Raw genomic sequence first — 21,036 nt, 5'->3', positions numbered from 1 at the left:
TATAACGTCCTCTAAGCTGATCATTTGATCAGTGATAGAATGGTATTGCCGAAAACCTGCTTGATACGGTGATATCAGGTTTTCTTTTTCCAAAACCCAGACGAGTCGATTATTAATCATTTTTTCAAATATTTTTCTCATAGCGCACGTCAAGGAAATAGAACGATAGCTATTGGGATCTGTTAAATTTTTATTTTTCTTTGGTACTGGAACAACATGAGCTTTTTTCCACTGCTGCGGGTACATTCCATCCCGCCATATTTTATTATAAAGTTCTAATAATCTACGTTTTGCAGTGGTATTCAGCTGCCTGATCATATTATAATGGATTTCATCCGGACCAGCAGCTGTGTTGCCTGATTTTACCAACGCTTTCGCGAATTCTTCTATTTTAAATGGTACATTATATGAGTAATTATACTCAGTTCTGAAGTTTAGTAGACCTTCAAGTTGTTCTTTTTTGGTACGAAAATCTTCTTCGTAGTTGGCCGTTCTGCTGGCCGAAATGATTGGATAATAGCTCTGCAATTTCATATGGAGTGTCTTTTATTTCATCTTCATCTTGAAGGCTAGTTATGGGAGCAAAATTATTACGCCCACAAATCGCCTTCACTTTCCTCCAAACATCTGCTGCAGTAGTGGTTTTGTCGATGGAGATTACTATTATTGTTATTAAAATTATTCTTTTTTTTTTTTTTTTTTTTTGTCTTCAGTCATTTGACTGGTTTGATGCAGCTCTCCAAGATTCCCTATCTAGTGCTAGTCGTTTCATTTCAGTATACCCTCTACATCCTACATCCCCAACAATTTGTTTTACATACTCCAAACGTGGCCTGCCTACACAATTTTTCCCTTCTACCTGTCCTTCCAATATTAAAGCGACTATTCCAGGATGCCTTAGTATGTGGCCTATAAGTCTGTTTCTTCTTTTAACTATATTTTTCCAAATGCTACTTTCTTCATCTATTTGCCGCAATACATCTTCATTTGTCACTTTATCCACCCATCTGATTTTTAACATTCTCCTATAGCACCACATTTCAAAAGCTTCTAATCTTTTCTTCTCAGATACTCCGATTGTCCAAGTTTCACTTCCATATAAAGCGACACTCCAAACATACACTTTCAAAAATCTTTTCCTGACATTTAAATTCATTTTTGATGTAAACAAATTATATTTCTTATTGAAGGCTCGTTTAGCTTGTGCTATTCGGCATTTTATATCGCTCCTGCTTCGTCCATCTTTAGTAATTTTACTTCCCAAATAACAAAATTCTTCTACCTCCATAATCTTTTCTCCTCCTATTTTCACATTCAGTGGTCCATCTTTGTTATTTCTACTACATTTCATTACTTTTGTTTTGTTCTTGTTTATTTTCATGTGATAGTTTTTGCGTAGGACTTCATCTATGCCGTTCATTGTTTCTTCTAAATCCTTTTTACTCTCGGCTAGAATTACTATATCATCAGCAAATCGTAGCATCTTTATCTTTTCACCTTGTACTGTTACTCCGAATCTAAATTGTTCTTTAACATCATTAACTGCTAGTTCCATGTAAAGATTAAAAAGTAACGGCGATAGGGAACATCCTTGTCGGACTCCCTTTCTTATTAGGGCTTCTTTCTTATGTTCTTCAATTGTTATTGTTGCTGTTTGGTTCCTGTACATGTTAGCAATTGTTCTTCTATCTCTGTATTTGAACCCTAATTTTTTTAAAATGCTGAACATTTTATTCCAGTCTACGTTATCGAAAGCCTTTTCTAGGTCTATAAACGCCAAGTATGTTGGTTTGTTTTTCTTTAATCTTCCTTCTACTATTAATCTGAGGCCTAAAATTGCTTCCCTTGTCCCTATACTTTTCCTGAAACCAAATTGGTCTTCTCCTAACACTTCTTCCACTCTCCTCTCAATTCTTCTGTATAAAATTCTAGTTAAGATTTTTGATGCATGACTAGTTAAACTAATTGTTCTGTATTCTTCACATTTATCTGCCCCTGCTTTCTTTGGTATCATAACTATAACACTTTTTTTGAAGTCTGATGGAAATTCCCCATTTTCATAAATATTACACACCAGTTTGTATAATCTATCAATCGCTTCCTCACCTGCACTGCGCAGTAATTCTACAGGTATTCCGTCTATTCCAGGAGCCTTTCTGCCATTTAAATCTTTTAATGCTCTCTTAAATTCAGATCTCAGTATTGTTTCTCCCATTTCATCCTCCTCAACTTCCTCTTCTTCCTCTATAACACCATTTTCTAATTCATTTCCTCCGTATAACTCTTCAATATATTCCACCCATCTATCGACTTTACCTTTCGTATTATATATTGGTGTACCATCTTTGTTTAACACATTATTAGATTTTAATTTATGTACCCCAAAATTTTCCTTAACTTTCCTGTATGCTCCGTCTATTTTACCAATGTTCATTTCTCTTTCCACTTCTGAACACTTTTCTTTAATCCACTCTTCTTTCACCAGTTTGCACTTCCTGTTTATAGCATTTCTTAATTGCCGATAGTTTCTTTTACTTTCTTCATCACTAGCATTCTTATATTTTCTACGTTCATCCATCAGCTGCAATATATCGTCTGAAACCCAAGGTTTTCTACCAGTTCTCTTTATTCCGCCTAAGTTTGCTTCTGCTGATTTAAGAATTTCCTTTTTAACATTCTCCCATTCTTCTTCTACATTTTCTACCTTATCTTTTTTACTCAGACCTCTTGCGATGTCCTCCTCAAAAATCTTCTTTACCTCCTCTTCCTCAAGCTTCTCTAAATTCCACCGATTCATCTGACACCTTTTCTTCAGGTTTTTAAACCCCAATCTACATTTCATTATCACCAAATTATGGTCGCTATCAATGTCTGCTCCAGGGTAAGTTTTGCAGTCAACGAGTTGATTTCTAAATCTTTGCTTAACCATGATATAATCTATCTGATACCTTGCAGTATCGCCTGGCTTTTTCCAAGTGTATATTCTTCTATTATGATTTTTAAATTGGGTGTTGGCAATTACTAAATTATACTTCGTGCAAAACTCTATAAGTCGGTCCCCTCTTTCATTCCTTTTGCCCAGCCCGTATTCACCCACTATATTTCCTTCCTTGCCTTTTCCAATGCTTGCATTCCAATCTCCAACTATTATTAAATTTTCATCTCCTTTTACGTGTTTAATTGCTTCATCAATCTCTTCGTATACACACTCTACCTCATCATCATCATGGGCGCTTGTAGGCATATAAACGTTAACAATCGTTGTCGGTTTAGGTTTTGATTTTATCCTTATTACAATGATTCTATCGCTATGCGTTTTGAAATACTCCACTCTCCTCCCTATCTTCTTGTTCATCACGAAACCTACTCCTGCCTGCCCATTATTTGACGCTGAGTTAATTACTCTAAAATCACCTGACCAAAAGTCGCCTTCCTCTTCCCACCGAACCTCACTAATTCCTACTATATCCACATTCACCCTATCCATTTCCCTTTTTAAATTTTCTAGCCTACCAACCTTTTTTAAGCTTCTAACATTCCACGCTCCGACTCGTAGAATGTTATTTTTTAATTTTCTGGTGACCCCTTCCTTAGTAGTCCCCACCCGGAGATCCGAACGGGGGACTATTTTACCTCCGGAATATTTTACCAAGGAAGGCGCCTCCATTATTGTTATGTGAAAATGCAAAAATTATTCTTATTCATTTTAAATTAGAAATCATCGGTTAACATACTTAATGCTCCTTCTAAAGAATTAGGGTTTTTTGTTTGCGTTAGCGATCCTGTCGGTTCAATTAAGCCTCGTAAAAATATGTTTAGCGCTAACTTTCTTACATATTCAATTAAAACATTGCAATTACTGTCTCTTTATTTGTAAAATATGTTGTTTGCATGTGTAATAACTTTTGTATTCGGTCATAAACTATTCTCCTATTTTAATTCAGATAATTATAAATTTAACGTAAAACAATCTCTTTTGTCTAGATAACTATTTAATAATACTTGTTTAACTTCGCTCCATTTATAACTATTTCATCCTATTACTGATTCTAATGCAGGTGATTTTATTTTAGAAATAATTGTGGAAAACAAATATTCATTTTGAAAGTCGTCCGGATTGTTGGTGACAAAATTTTGCTACTAATTTATCACATACAGTAATAAAATGATTTGATATTAATAGATCACCTGTAAATTCAGGTAACATATCTAAAAAAAATGCTTTTTAAATACCGGTACTACCATATTGAATATTATAAATTATATTATTCGCACAATTATATATCTTACACGTAAAATTATTGAAATATTTCTTATATTCTAATTAAATGTTTTCTTACAGTATTACTTTTATTATTATATACATGCTGATCGGGTTGCCTTCGATGATCGGGTTGGGTTGCCTTCTTTGATTGTTGCCGATGTAGAGTTAGTTACTTTCATAGTCTATTGCCGTCGTCAATTAGTCGTGCCTTCATAAGCGAGTTGTCGATCAGGATTGTATTCTCTAATTCTGCCGTCTGGAACAGTTTGTAGACATGTCCTCTCTTCTATATCGCTGTAGTTCGAAGATTGAATCGATCTGGTAGCTCCCCTAATTACTGTCGATTGCTGCCTTCGTTGGGGACTCGTCGAATATCATTCTCTTATTCTCGTTGTCCGTTGCACCTCGTTAACGATACGATGATTGAAGAAATTACATTTATTGACTTCTCGAGGTGACTTTTATTTAGTACACCTTGTTAATGGTTTGAAAATCATAGTCCGATTATATGCGCTAATCGTCGTCAAGGTGTCCTACCGTCTGCGCCAGTTAAAAATGGGATACTCAACGAGTTACGTTTTTAAAAAACGATCCTTATTTATTACAATTAGTATACATGAAATCGTAAAACATCGTTATGCGTACATGCTAATTTGTTATAAAATAGGACGATATAATATCGAACGACTCTTATTAGTACATTTTAACTGTATGTTCACGATTGATACTCTAATAAGACGATGTTCATCAAGCTAGTCCAGGACTGAGACTGAATAATTGTTCTTACAATTAGAATAAAGAAACATGGGTTGTAATTGCATTACATTCTTTCTCACAGTCGCTTTTGCTGGAAACTAGGAATAGGCAGCACACACGGCTTATGGAATGCAGTGCGTTAGGATTTTTCTATAACGTAGCTTATATTCGTACATGTGTCCCGCGAAAAAAGGAGAAACTTTCAGGGCGTGTTCTATTGATGAAAATAATAAAACAAATTCATTAAACATATATCTGGAAATGCTTTTTTCGAGTTACGGCTAACAAAGGATTTAACCCGGATTTCAGCTTTTCTAATAAAAAGCTCTACTGTAATTTTTTGGACCCAAATTAAGGAATAAAGTTGGTGGTTTCTTATGTACTTTGAACTGGGAAATAGAGTAAAACAGGTCTCAGAACTATAACGCCAGTAGTTTTTAAGATATCCAACTAAAACACAAAATTCGGTCTCGAAAACAAGTTTTTTTCAGGTTTGTAGAACAATAACTTTGTAAAATGAATAATAAATGCGGAAGATTTATTAACAAAACTTGAAGAGAATTTAATTCTGAGAAAATTAATATGAATACAGCCAAAAAAAGTGAATAAAAGCTTTTAAAAATCGGGTTTTTATTGAAGCAGAATAGACGAAAAGTAAACAGAAAATCGTATTATTCTTTCTGTAACTAATAAACATCCTTCGGTGTATCAACATTTACGAACAGAAAGGTCATTTTCAACGTGTTCGTTTTCTATTGAACGCCAAGTATATATCATCGTATTATTGATCAACATTGTGTGATTCAGCAAATTCAGCGTAGCCCAGGCACTATTGCAAGGTAAATTTCATGTCGCACTGGTTTGTCAAAAAACATAGTATGACGCATCCTACGGAAAGAGAATTTTTCTCCTTTCCGACTGAAGAAGGTTCAAAATTTGCTGCCAACAGATTACCCTCGGTGGTTAAACTTGTGTCATTGCCTTTTAGTCAACGCTGATAAGGCAAATTCAGTTTTATTTACTGATGAAGCCACTTTTATGAGAAACTGAGTCTTCAATTCTAAAAATAGTCATTTATGGAGCGAAGACAATAGACATGATACTGTGGAAACTAGTTTTCAAAATAGATTTCACATTTATGTTTGGTGTGGCTTTATTTATGATAAAATTCTGGGACCATTTGTTTTCAATGTAAACGTTACAGGAGATGCATTAGTTCATTTCTTGAAAAATAATTGGCCGGCTGTTTTGGAGGATGTACCTTTACAAACTAAGTTGCAAATGTTTTTGAGCACGATGGTGCAACGCCACATTTTTCTTTTGTAGCTAAAAATCTCTAGAATGCTAATTTCTTAAACTGAATTGGACGCGGTCGACCAATTGATTGGGCACTATGATCACCTGACATAACGCCACTACATTACTTCATTCGGAACTATATGACAACGATAATATACCGACATCCTAACTCCGTAGGGGAAGACACCCTCCGCCACCCTCTCCGTTCCGAGTCCTTATGGGCTTTACCAGTGGTCATCTTCGAAACCTCGGCTTTTGATATATTCAGTCCGCCTCGGCCAGGAAGCCACCGATGCGAATGCCACGAGTGACATTCCATCGGTGTACTACTATTTAATGAACTTAACACAATGTCACACAGCTCACATAGTCTTAAGCAAGACTGAAAATACCTAATTAACAAAGGAACTGAACTACCTACCCGTATAAGGTAAAAGTGAGTTCAACAAACAACACGAAACATAAAAATATTATACGAAACTATAACAACACAGTAACATTGAAACTAAATAAAAGACAAAAACAACAACAAAAATATAATTTATATAGCAAAACATCAACAAATACAGAATAAAAGAGAAATCCAAGCAGAGCTCTAGATCCCCTGAGCAATCCTTTCCTTTTTTAAGTACACTATAAAACTCTCCACTATTGCCCATTCGGCCTGGCTCCTTCAGTTTACACGGAGATCCAACGCCGACCCGATAAGATCAAGCCGACAGATGGTCTCCGTACGAATTAACTCTTATTTCCAGCGCTCATAAAGAACATAGTAGGTGTCGTCCAATTGTCCACACTGAGGACACTCCAGAATCTACCAGGCCGAATTTCTGCAGTCTGTTCCTAAAAGCACCATGGCCGGAAAGAAATTGCGTCACATATTTGTTAGGGTGCATCCGTGAGGCGTTCCGCAAACCAACAACATTTGGAAAGAGATCATGCGTATAATGCCCACCATCTGTCTCATCCCATCAGGTCTGCCACAAGGCATTGCCATGTTGTTCAATATCTCGAACGTTATCCGAAGTCAACTCACCGGACTTCTTAGCAACATACTGCTGCTGCTTCTCAGACGCAATTAAATCTATCGGTTTTACGCCTGCAATCATCAAGACTGCCTCCCGTGAAATAGTACGGTAACCATCCGTTACCGACAGAAAAGTATAATATAGAATATACCGACAGAAAGTTAATGCTAAAGAAGAGTTACTCATTAAAATACGAAATGCTATTGAATTTATACGAAACGATCCTCAGATGATACTGAAAGCCACCGGAAAAATTTTACGTCGGCTAGAGTGCTGTATACACTATGAAGGAGGGAATTTCGAACAGTTATTGTAACCGAGGTTTGTTATTCTGTCACCATCTATCATTTCTTGTACTTTATTTTTTTGTTTTGCTACATTAAGAAAAACAAAAAAATTGTTTATTAGGTACAGAAAGAATAATACGATGTTCTGTCTATTTTTTATTTGTTTTGCTTCAATAAAACAGTTATTTTTAAAAGTTTTTATTACCTTTATTTACATTAATTTTCTAAGAATTAAATTCTCTACAATTTTTGTTACTAAATCTTCCGCATTTATTAGTCATATAACAAAGCTATTGTAATACAAATTAAAAAGTATGTTTTTTATCGTCGCCGAATTTTTACGTTTTATGTCGGATATTTTAAAAACTACTCGAGTTACATTTCTGCGACCTGTTTTTTCCTATTTTCCAGCTCAAATTGCATAAGAAACCACCAACTTTACTCCTTAATTGTGGTCCGAAAAATTACCGTAGCGTTTCTTTTTGTAAGAATACCTGAAATCCGGGCAAAATCTTTCGCTAGTCGTGACTTGAACATAAAGCATTTTCAGACCTGTGTTTATATGATTTTTTCTCATTATTTTAACCAGTAGAACATGTCTTGAAAGTTTTTCCGTTAATTCGTGGGACATTATCTCTCTCTCTCTCTCTCTCTGTGTGTGTGTGTGTGTGTGTTGTTTGTTTGTTTGTTTTTCATGAAGCGAGATTTTATCCTAGTTTTCCTTTATCTATCTAATCGCTGATGGGAATTGCCATGTTTCTTACTTCAGCTCAGGTTTTGAGTAATATAATATTGTCCTGAAAAAAATTATCAATATTTTTTCAATATATAAAGTTTGTAAACTCGAATTAACGTTAATAATCGACGGATTAAGCCGTTACTTAATGAAAATCCATCATAACAGATTTGCTTTTCACAATACAGATTAAATAGAAATCCTGGTAAAGGTGTTCTTTGGTGGTTGGGTTTCTATTAACCACGTTTCAGGTATGGTCGGTCTGAATGTGTACAAGACTACAACAAGGTCGCGAACAAGGACGCGGCTGCCAATCCAGAAAGTTCATGGGATATCTGGAAACTTCTTGAATATTCATACGTAAAACAAACAGAACTATAAATTTTCTTAAAATTCTCTTTATTTGTTAATTACTAAATCACGATGAATAAAACTAGTTTTTAGGTACTCTATTTTACTTCTAATGACAGTTTTTTTAAAATTTATTTATTTATGCATCTTGTAATCCACATTATTTTCCTGTGTCATAATGTGTTTAGAAATCAGCGTCTTAAAAAAATCTGTTACCTGTTATTCTTGTATTATTATTGTTTTAGATATTGAGTAGTAATGCCGATTGACAATAAAAGCGTTAGTTTTCATTTACGTTGTAAAATAGAAATTTCATTCACCATTATCAAGATGTATAACTTCTCTCTTATCATTTGTTTATTTAAATATTTTAATACATATATTGCATTAATATTCTTTTGTGCTCTGTATTACTGGCATTTTATTTCTTGCTAAAAAGATGACATCTTTTATACCACATATTTTTAATAGCGAAAGACTGTAAATGCGATTTGAACTAACGATTTTTAAACACTTAATACGCTTTTATATTTTATATATATATATATATATATATATATATATATATATATATATATATATATATATATATATATATTATTATTATTAATTTAATCACCTTCATTTAATTATACATTTATTTAGTTTGTGGAAGCGTTAATTTAAAAACAGATCAACGAAAAGTTATGCGACCCTGAACTCATTATTCCACTGAAGTGGAAAATTTGTTTTTAGGTTAGCGATAATGTGTGGAGTGTAATGCTTGACCGCGTAGCAGTTGTGTATTCACAACAATCGAATAATCTCTTTTTTTTGTGCTCTAAAAAGACTATCTATGTTTTATATATTCTCAATGTGAATATACTTTTGAGTTGTTTTAAATCTTAGTCGTTTTTAAAAGTACGAAGAAAATTTGCTGTAGTTTTTTCTCGATCACATGTACCGTTAGTCAAGAATTTCATCCGTAGTCACCGGTTTTAGAGACCGGTAGTGTAGATCAGCATTTCTCAACTTCTTTTTTTATCTCCAGGACCACCGTTACCTATAACTTCAGAGGATGAGATGAATGATATGTAGCGTGTGAAAATGTCATATCTGACCGGGATTCGAACCAGGAACCTCCGATGAAAGGCCGAGACACTACCACTCTCAGCGTTTCTCAACCTGGGGGTCGCGAGGTTAGCCTACAGCGTTACACGTAAACAATAATGATCGTTTTATAAGAAAGAAAGATCATTTATTATAAACATCTTACTTACTTTTATAAGTGCAAATGTAAAGAAAATAAATTAAATGAGGTGGTTGTGTTTGTTTTGCATTTAAATGTTTCTCCATAAGTGGATCTACGTTAGAAACATACAAAAGCAAATTGTTTTCCGGTGATAAAAGACGATTTCTATATTTAGTTTTTAGCGCAACCAAATACGAAAACTCCTTTTCACAGAGGTAAAACGTAGCGAAAGGGATTATTATTTTCAATATTTCTGCGACTAAATTTCCATATTCGCTTCTATATGTAAACCAAAACGTATTTAAATCTTCAGATGTGAATTGTAGTTGTACCTTTTTATCGGCAGACATTACGATGAGCAGGTCGTGACTCTCAGACACATCGGGTTAGTCTAGTGGTGAACACGTCTTCCCAAATCAGCTGATTTGGAAGTCGAGAGTTACAGCGTTCAAGTCCTAGTAAAGCTAGTTATTTTTACACGGATTTGAATACTAGATCGTGGATACCGGTGTTCTTTGGTGGTTGGGTTTCAATTAACCACACATCTCAGTAACGGTCGAACTGAGATTTTACAAGACTACATTTCATTTACATTCATACACATCATCCTCTGAAGTAATACCTTACGGTGGTTCTGGAGGGCAAACTGAAAAGAGATTAACATTTAATTCGGCGGTAATCTTAGTTCGCTGTGACCCTGTTATAATTTTATTTAATCGACGGTAGTTTTCTTTTATTTTTGTTCGTGTTATTTAATCCGTTCTAGTTTTATGTTTTGAGTACCGTGCCAAATATTTTTGTCATTCAGCAATGAGATTGTCTTCTTTGCGTATCACGTATTCGGGAATTACCATTAGCAAATCCGTCATTATCCCACTATATTTCGGCAATAGTTTTAAGATTTTCTTATCGAGCAGGCTGTAAATACGTTACCCGTAATTTCCTAATGATAATCATTTGTTTTTTAAATTAAAAAAAAACTAGCAAACCGTTTTAAAAAACAGTAGTCCTCACTGTCAATGTGAAACACTGTTAAATGTCGTCCTTTGTTTGAGGGATTCAAAGTGTGTTAATGAAAAAGGTTATTTAAATAATCATTTATATTTTTGTATTTACAGGCAGAATTGGACTTTTTTTTAGATACGGCCGCACGGTATTCTTGGCTTTCGACCAGTTGATGCCGTTTTTTTCCTTCAATGTTGGCCGATTTTGATTGTACAAAAACCATTTTATTTAGATTTAATAATCCTATTGAGAAGGTTTTCCCTGTGTAATTAAAGTTCTAAAGTAAAATTACTCACAGAATTTGGGCGCTCAAATTTTCAGTTGAAACGTTTTTCGAAAGGGGACTAATTATTATTCAAGTAATTCTGTTTTTGTAATACCTGCGCGTATTTAAAATAAATAACTTAGGTGTTTTGTTTCAGTAACTTGTAATACAGCTTCAAAAGTTAAAAAAATGAAATTTTCCCATTCGGTATTCCTCTACGAGGAACGAGAGTAAAGTATGACATTAACATTAAAATTTAGGCGATTTGTAAAATAAGAAAAAATTTCTAACCAAACTTCTTAAAAATCACATTATTCCTGAAATAAGCCGTGACAATTAAAATAAATTCGAATTTTTAACTAATTATTAAAATTTTATTTAAAAAATCGGTACTTACTTATTAACGCCACCGCAGCTACAGCTTTATTTAAAAACAAAGTAGTCAATCGGATTTCGGCGGTGGAAAGTGGGCCGATATAGAGTTTAACATAGATTCAAAACAGTCTCTTTATTAATTTTAATAAATGGTTATTTATATTTATTTATTTTATAAATATAATTTAACCAAACTTAACCTACGCTCGCTAACCTTGACTAATTAACAGGAGTGTTTTGATTATTTAAATAATAAATAATTGCAATTACTTTATTAAATAAATAATTTAAATATTTAATTTAATTAATTAGTCAAGGTTAGCGTGCGAACCGAGCGTAGTTAAGTTTGGGTAAATTATATTTATAAAATAAATAACCATTTATTAAAATTAATAAAGAGACTGTTCATTTTCCACCGAAATCCGATTGACTACTTTGTTTTTAAATAAAGCTATAGCTGCGGTGGCATTAATACGTAAGTACCAAAAAATCTATTGTTTTCCTCTTGTACTGTATTTTTCTAAGTGTTTGGGTAATCCAAACGGGAAGCTTTTGAGTCGTTTTGACTTTGTAACCTAACTTATCATTTTTTGTTGAAATTGTTAAAATGAAAATGTTCTTTTCATCATCAACATTTTTTTTGTGGGGTTTTTCTTTAACACAGGTAGAAATAGATACTTTGCAGTTGTTTTTTTTTGTTTTTTTTTTTTCATTATACGCACGCTTGGTCGCGCCGCAGGTGAAGTACACAGAAAAGCTTGGGAGGAAGTTCCAAACACAAAAACAAGAATAAAATTCTTATAAACGTATAGCATCCATAAATATTTTGTTTTTATCTTGTCTTTGTGTTTTTTCATTTAACAAGATTAAGATATTTTATTAAAAACTCGTACATATTTAAACAGATTCTCTTTGAAAAAAAACAAGATAAAGAAATTTCTTTATAGATATCCATATAGTGTATATATTAATTTTTAAATCTTTAATTTCTTTTCAATTTTTAGTTTAAAATTTCACTGAAATTGTAATCATCTTTATTGCAAATTGAATTACAAGATTTTTGTTCAAGTTCGATTTCTGTTGAAAATCGTTAAGTTAGTGAAGATTTAAATTCAGTATAAAGAAACAATATTATTCCAGATTTTGTCTACCACTTTTATTATACTAAATCTTTTTAAAGTGATTTGAATAAACATTAAAAAAACTCCTGCAGTGAAAGTCCCAAATTGTGCCTCTATTCAATGATCATTCTTTCTATAGCTAAATGGTAGTTTATCCTTGAAATGAAATTATACTATTTTTTTTTTAGAACCTGTTTTTATTTTTTTTCAAATTACTTCATTGTTTAAATTTCCTGTATTATTTCTCTGTATGTAGGCTGTATAACAGTAAATTTTTTATAACTAGTAGTGACATTTTACTTTCACTTATGTCATGGTCAACTGTTACACTCATCTAATACATTATAATATTTAAAACCTTGATGATTTACTAAATAATTTTGCATAGTTAACATACTAGGAAACGGTTAATCACATCTATGTTACTTTACTTTTTGTAGGTGGAGTACTGTGTTAATCTTATACAGTTAATACATGTATTTTTCTTTCATTAATTGTTTAGCGGTTTATTTTTTAACCTACTCTGCTAGTTGTTATTATCTTTTTTCAAATAATCCTTTTCCAATCTTTGATTTTATTTAAATATTTGTTGGCATTATTTATTTTAGTAAATTTGTGTATTTCTTCTTACCTTTCTCTATTCTGTATAAATCACTTCATCTCAAACATCGTACATTCTTATTTCATGTTTTATTTGTTTATTAATTCAAATCTATCATCTTAATTGGTTCTTTTTTATGATTTATAAATAACAATTCATAAGTAGGAAAAATCGATTGGAAAGTTCTCGGCCTGACACAAAGATAGTATAAATATGATCAAATGATTGTGATATTTGTCAAGTATGATCCTTTATATGGCTTGCTGCAAAGCTTATTTGCTTTCAGATGCTGCTTGTTTTTGCTTATTGCGGGGAACAAGTAAAGCAAACAAGTTATACAAATTATCTGAAAGAGAATTAAAATTGATGTTTGAGCTGCTACAAAGTACCCTGTTTTAAAAGAATTAACCTTGACGAACATACAAAAAGAGTTAAGATTCCATTTAAAAGATTCTTCCATTAATTTCCGATGGCAAAAAAGTAAGATATAATTTAAAAGTGGTCGACATCCATTCACGATGATGAAAGCTCAGTACGCCCAAAAACTGCAAAAAGCAAAGAAATCATCACAAAAATCCACATTGTCATATTAAATGATCGCCGACTGAAGGTACGCAAGCTTGCTGACATCACAAACATCTTGATAGACCATGTCCATTACAATTTACATGATGTTTTGGAAATGGAAAAGTTTTCCTCTTGCTGAGTGCCATGTTTGTCAATAGTAGTTGATCATAAATGCATTTAACTGAATACTCTCTAGCCTGTTAGATTTATTTAAATGCGATTCAGCTGAGTTTTTTCAACTTTTTATAACAGTAGATAAAATACGAGTTCACCGTTACACATCAGAAACCAAACAGTGGATGGGAGCAGATGAAAGTGAAAGTGAAAGGAGCTCCAAAGAAAGTGAAAATGGTTCCATCTGAAGGAAAAGTCATGGTTACAGTTTTTTCGGATTCTCGTGATGTAATAATGTTCACAGACTACCTGGAAAAATTCAGGACCATGACCAGGGAGTTTTATGTTTCACTACTGGACCGATTGAAGGATGATGTTGAAGTGCTCAACCGATTGAAGTGCTCTTTCACCATGATATTGTGCCTGCACATACGTCTCGAGTTACTGCAAACCTCATGACCTGCACTTTGAAGTGCTTCCTCATGCACTGGATTTGGGTCCCAGTAATTATTAATTCTTCATAAACCTTGTATATGGTTTACACATTGAAAATGGAAAATAATAATAGAATAGATAATTAAGGAAAAATTAATATTGAATAAAAATTAAAGAAATATGTTTAGAAGGTCCAAACACAGTAATAAACAAATCAGTGCATACTTTTTTTAAGTGCTATAATTATAATGGTTTTAGATATCCTGGTATGAATTACAAGTCACTCCTGAAAATAACATTCCATTCTCAGAAATAACAAACATCCCATGTTGTACATGTAAACTAGGAGAGGAGTAAACTGATTTCCTGTTGCCTTCCTCACCAAGTGAAATATATGATTGCATATATAAAAATATCAAGCCCAATTGAAGTGCAGGTGATATTCAGCCCTATATCACCTTCACTCTATTCTCCAAAAGTCTAGCTGTGTACATACTGAAGACCATTACTCTCAGAGAAAACAACCCTTACTATTCCTGTTATACCTCAAATGCTTTATATGAATTATAACCAAGAAAAGACTCCTTTCACTCCTTTCTACAGTGAAATAATACATAATACATACTGATTCGACTCAGCAGGAGAAAGTTCATTCATATTACTAAAATAATTGCTGTTTATATTATTATTCAAAAGAACATTAATTATAAAAATAAATTAACTAAAAGACAAATCAACTGTGATGTAATGAGATGTATTACAATAAATAATTTTTATTATTTTAAGCAAGTAAATCAAACTATTGAAAAAATAATTTTTTTAAGAATGTTTTATTTAAGATAGACTGAGATAAAATACTTTAGCGTTTTAAATGTATTTTTTGTTAACTGCTAGCCATTTATTTATTAATTTATTCGCAGTGGTATTTATTGACTTACGCCCAATTACAGCTACCTGTCAATTCTTTTTCAGATGTAAATTTTTAATATATTAGAAAATGCCTAGTCTGACGAAGATCCAAATCGAGAATGTTTTAGATGAAAGACAGGTAGACTACCATTATGCTGATTGCTTTGGCAAAATGGTTGCTGATTCAACAAATTTTCAAGTACTTCTCATTATTTATAATGATGAACAGATGAACAACCCACACTTATGTTTTTAAATATATAAAATTAACATTATTTTCATAGCTTAAAAAAAAAATTTAATACATTTTAAATAAAAGCATTCTTTAAAAAAGAAGTTGTATATTTTTATTTTCCATATTTTTAGTTCAAACAAAATATATATATGTATATCTATTTGATTCACATATTAGAGCATAAACATAGATCAAATTTTTAATGCTATGAAATCACATTTCCAGTTAATATAAACATGCATTTTTTTTACTCATTAAAATTTATTGTGTTATAATTTTGTCAATTACAATTAATTTTTGTAAGCGGTTGTATTGATTGTCATATCACCAAAAATGAACTTATATGAAAAATTTTAAGCTGATTGATTGTGAAGTGTGTGAAAAATTGATTGCTAGATTCAATTCCAAAGCACAGTAGAAATTAAATAACAGTATTTTAAAACAAAATATAATAATTAAAATGGTTATCTATATTATTATATAAAGAGGAAGAGGGTTTTGTATGTTTAGAATAAACAAAAAAAACTACTTGATCAATCACAACCAAATTTTTTCCCATGTGTCTTGGCATAACTGAGAAGGTTTTTATAAATATTTCATCTCAAATATCAAAAAAAAAATATGTGTAGTAGTGGAGATGAACTGAAAACTGTGAGTCTATAACTGTGTGAGCTGGGTTTCAACTGAATGACTCAAGTCAATCGAATGAATAATATTACAGAAATAATAGAATTAAATAAAATAAATTAAAAAAATTTCTATTAAACAATAATGGGCTTCCCTTGGGAACTGCATGTGAGGCTGGAGGAGTGATGAAGAATGCGGAGCACCTTGTAGGAGGCTAGACCAAATACCAATCATGACTATCAGCTGGTAAGAAACAGGGTGCCCCTGGTGCGTAGTTTTGGGAGGTGCAATGGGGTGCTTATCTCTGCAACAATTGTACAATTTTCAAAATTCTATCAGGATATTTGTTAGTAGATTGAAGGCTAATTTAATTTTTGCATGCATCAGGTACTCTCTCGATCTAACAGATCATGTTTATTCGGAATTGCATGTATATAAAATTTTTCTATTTGTTTGTTACCATATCATGCAAGAACCGACCATCTGATTACTTTCAAATTTACAGGATAAATTCATGTTATCCCAGGGAAGTTTTAAGCCATTGTCTGAGGCCCTAGCTCCCTTGAAGATTAAGATATTAAAAATATTCATTATTTCTTCGCCCCCAAAGGAGGGTGAAGTTGTGAATTAAAGATATTCATTAAGGAAAAAATAGATAAATCCTTTTACCTCATTATTATATTTCTGTTACTACGGCAAAGATATAAGTTATGAATTTTTTGTCATTAAAGGTGTGCATAAAGATGTGCATCCTTAAGTTACCACTGTTACTATTCTATCTTCTGTAATTTAGTTTCTTTTTCAGGTTTCTATAAATTCTGATTACTATAATTATTGTTTATCAGTATTATTCTCATAACCATGAGGATAATGTACAGTGCAGTGGTGCAGGGGGTAGGGCCCTCTGGGTAGATGGGAATGGCAATGAAGCAAGCTCTGCGGGTGTCCAGGTCACCGGTCCCTCTGGTAAATTGGGAATGGTGATCAAAGTGAGCTCTGCAGCCATTGAGTTGGCCCTGAGGAGCCCTTGAGTTGGCTTCAGGATTCCCCTGGGCCGATCTGTACCCCAAGGGTCCAGTTTCTGGCTAGACAGGCCGGCTAGTCAGTATATAAATTAGTATAAATAAATTATTAATAAAAATAAATCTGTTGTCAGTAACATCTACTGTAAAGCTTGTATGTATAAAGTAAAATGTGGTGAAAAAAACAAATAACTCTTTTACAAAAACAATTATAATTATTTGAGAGAAGTTATAAAAAAGTCTTTTAAGAACATTTATTTTTATAGTATGATAAATATAGCCCAAAAATTCAATATAAGGATACATTTTCAAAAGTAGAAGACAACTTTAATTTTAGATGTTGAGTTTAATGATGTAAGAAAGATATTGTTTCATAAATGAAAAAGGTATTTTAGTTATTCTATTTCAAAACTAAAGGTTTTATTTTATACTATCTGTCCAAGTCTTTATTGGTTGTAATTTATTTAAAGTAACTAAAGTACAAGAGAGACCAGTACGGATTGTTTTCTCTGAGAGTAATGATTTCACTGTACAGACAGTGCATGAGATAAACAACATCAACAAATTGAAAGGTGTTGTCTGTAAGGCTGAACATCACCTACATTTTAGCGGGCTTTATATTCTATTACCACATTATTGCTCGCTTTCCTCGGTAACTGTGGCAGTGTTTTGAATGACTGGAGTGAATTGTGATGTCAATTCACTTGGAGTCATTCTGGGGAATGAAATATATCTTGTATTAGATTGCTTTCAGGGTCGTATAGTTTTAGCACTTAATGTAATTACATCAGTTTTAGTAATTGATAACAAATAAATTAATAATTGATAACAGTTTTACACGCTTCAAGCATAATTATAACAATAAAAAGTTCTAAAACAATAATTATGTTATGGTTAATTAAAAGTTTATTATTATTAATTTTAATGATAATTTAATATTCAGTTCATCATATACTAGGTGCAACAATAAAGCAATGAGACTGATGTGAAAAAAATGTTGCTTACCGTTTTAGTCATGTTTAGTGTTGTCTCCTTCAAAGTAATTCCCCTCTGATTGCACACACTTATTCCAGCGCTTCTGCCATTGATGGTAACATTTCTGGAACTCATCTTCTGTAATATCCTCCAAGACCCTCGTCACAGCTTTTTGGACATCCTGTGTTGTTTGAAAATGGTGTCCCTTTGACTGCCATTTTGACTCTTGGAAATAGAAAAACGTCGCACGGAGCGATATCTACTGAATAAGGTGGCTGTGGTAGTACTGAAATTTGTTTTGAGGTTAAAAATTGCTGTACTGACAGAGCAGTATGGGATGGCGCATTATCGTGATGCAGAATCCAATTATCAGCAATGTTGGCATAGACACGAAGAACTCGTTTACGAAGTCTTTCTAGAAATATTGGTTAACTGTTTGTCCAGGAGGCACCCACTCTTTATGAACAATTCCCTTGGTATCGAAGAAGCACACAAGCATTCATTTCACTTTTGACATGCAAGCTTTTTTTGGTCTGGGTGATCTCTTTGAGCACCATTGCGAACTTTGGCGTTTTGTCTCTGGATCGTATTGAAAAAAACCAACCTTCATCACCAGTGATAACACGGCTCAACAAATCTGGATTGATTTCCGTTTGCTCTAACAGATCGGCTGGCACATTTCTCCGTGTTTCTCGCTGTTGTGTGAGATTTTTGGGGACCATTTTTGCACAAATCTTTCTCATACCAAGATCTTCAGTTAATATTAGACGAACCGTTTCTCGATTGATGTTGAGTTCTTCTGCAATCATTTTCACGGATAATCTTCGATCAGATTGTACGATTTCACGCACCCTGGTCAAGTTGACATCTGTCCGTGAGGTTGATGGTCGTCCACTGCGGTCTTCATCTACAACATTCGTTCTGCCTTCACTAAAAATTTTATGCCGCCGAAAAACTTGAGCTCTTGACATAACCTCCTCTCCAAAAGCCTTCTGAAGCTTACCATAAGTTGTCGTCGCGTTTTCACCCAATTTAACGCAAAAAGAAATGGCATATCTTTGCGCAATATTTTGCGGTTTCATTTCTGTGATGAGAGACACAAACACGTGTTCACTTATTACAGCACAACTCACGACTGAGTAGTTGCATCAATGTGCTGCTTGGACTAGAAGTAGCTTGTAGACAAGGTCTATACGCCTACGCAAACTGCAGGGTTGCCACATCTTACAAAGAAAAATCAGTCTCATTACTTTATTGTCGCACCTCGTATTTAGGTAATTTATATGACTTATAAAAAGTAATGGTTGTAATAGTAGCAGAGAATCTGATTATTAAGTTGTCAGTTTTTAATTAGCATAGACCATGAAAGATGTCTTCTTTCTATGTTTTTAAATTTTTAATATTTTTTTTATTAAAGAGATTTATTGCTGCTGATTAAATCACTATAGAAGCACTTCAATAATACATTTTAATAAAGATAAGTTATTTTACTAATTATGAAATTCTACTACTCGGATACATTTTGGTAAAATATCCGTTAAGTGATGAGCATTGTAATGTAATATTTAATTAAAAATAAAAATGCAGCATTTTAATGTAAGAAATTATTAGACAAGAAGTTGTTGACAAAAAAACAGACAATGACATCCTAATAAAAAGTATTTAAGAAAACATCCTTTAGTGAACATGGAGTGGACACGTATTTACTCGGGTTTTATTTATTTATTTTTTATGATGAATTATTTAATTAATCTGTTAAAAAATGTTTGCATTTGTGTTACAGTTCAAATTTGAATGGTTTTAAAGTTCTATGTTAATATTTTTTAATTCTTTTTTTGAATGTAAATTTCATTCCATAATTGTTTTTATTTTTGAGTTCTTGTTACTTAAGTGTCCTTACATATATGTTGGTTTTTTTATATCTAACTCATATATAAGCTTGAAGCTTATGCATGAGAATATGAAATTGAAATTCTGTAGCATATAAAAATGTCATATTTGACCAGGATTCAAACTGAGACCTACAGATGGAATTTTCCCCAATTAATCTCTTCAGACAACAATTATAAAATGTATATATATATATTTTTTTTTATATGATTATTTATTAATAAAAAAATATTTATAAATATTATATATGCATATAATATTCAATACTGGAGTGAAGTCTTTTTATCTTTTGATTATAATTGTTTGTAAAAAATAATAAAGAAAAATTATGTTTAATTTTACTCTGTTTATGATACAATTTTAGGTTTTAATGAAATGCATTGTAATGTCATAACATAGATTCATAAATTACTGTTGTAATAAATTTGAAAAATATTGTTATAAAATACATTAAAAATATTGTTCTTTTTGTTTTAGTATATAGTAAACTTTTTTAAAGAACTTAATTGGACAGTAGAACAAGATCATTTTGAAGAGTTCATTCCAGTTCTACGTAAAAATGTGAATTTTACTACGCTAGTAACTCGACTTAATGATGAAGCATCAAGATACCTTGTTCTTGCTTGTCATTACGATTCAAAATATATGAAAGATTTTACATTTTATGCTGCAACTGATTCTGCTGTGCCATGTGCCATGTTACTTGATTTGGCTTTTGCATTAAATAGCTATCTTGAATTACTTCGTAAAAAGGTAATTAAAAAGATTTATATTAAAAAAATGTTACAAAAAAAAAGTATATATACATATAATTAAATATTACACTTGATTTATAAATATATTTTTATGTTTTATTATTTATCTGTTTCTTAAATGAAAACATATATAGTTTGTGTTTTATATAAATATATATTGAGAGCTTTTACTGGTTAACACATCAACC

General features: G+C 32.3%; 1 protein-coding gene across 2 annotated transcripts in view; it reads left to right on the top strand.

Moving 5' to 3' along the window:
• The window catches only part of LOC142329757 (glutaminyl-peptide cyclotransferase-like), an 84,982-nt gene that overhangs the window by 17,269 nt on the left and 46,677 nt on the right, over positions 1–21,036 (top strand). For both annotated transcript variants that reach the window (XM_075374514.1, XM_075374512.1), the window contains exon 3: positions 20,571–20,846. In XM_075374514.1, the coding sequence (XP_075230629.1) occupies positions 20,571–20,846 (276 nt within the window). The remainder of the gene's footprint in view (positions 1–20,570; positions 20,847–21,036) is intronic.

This window comes from Lycorma delicatula, chromosome 9, assembly GCF_047948215.1.
Source record: "Lycorma delicatula isolate Av1 chromosome 9, ASM4794821v1, whole genome shotgun sequence".
In the NCBI taxonomy this organism is placed as follows: Eukaryota; Metazoa; Arthropoda; class Insecta; order Hemiptera; family Fulgoridae; genus Lycorma; species Lycorma delicatula.
Note: the sequence above shows the minus strand (reverse complement) of the source record. Positions and strands in the feature narration are given on the sequence as shown.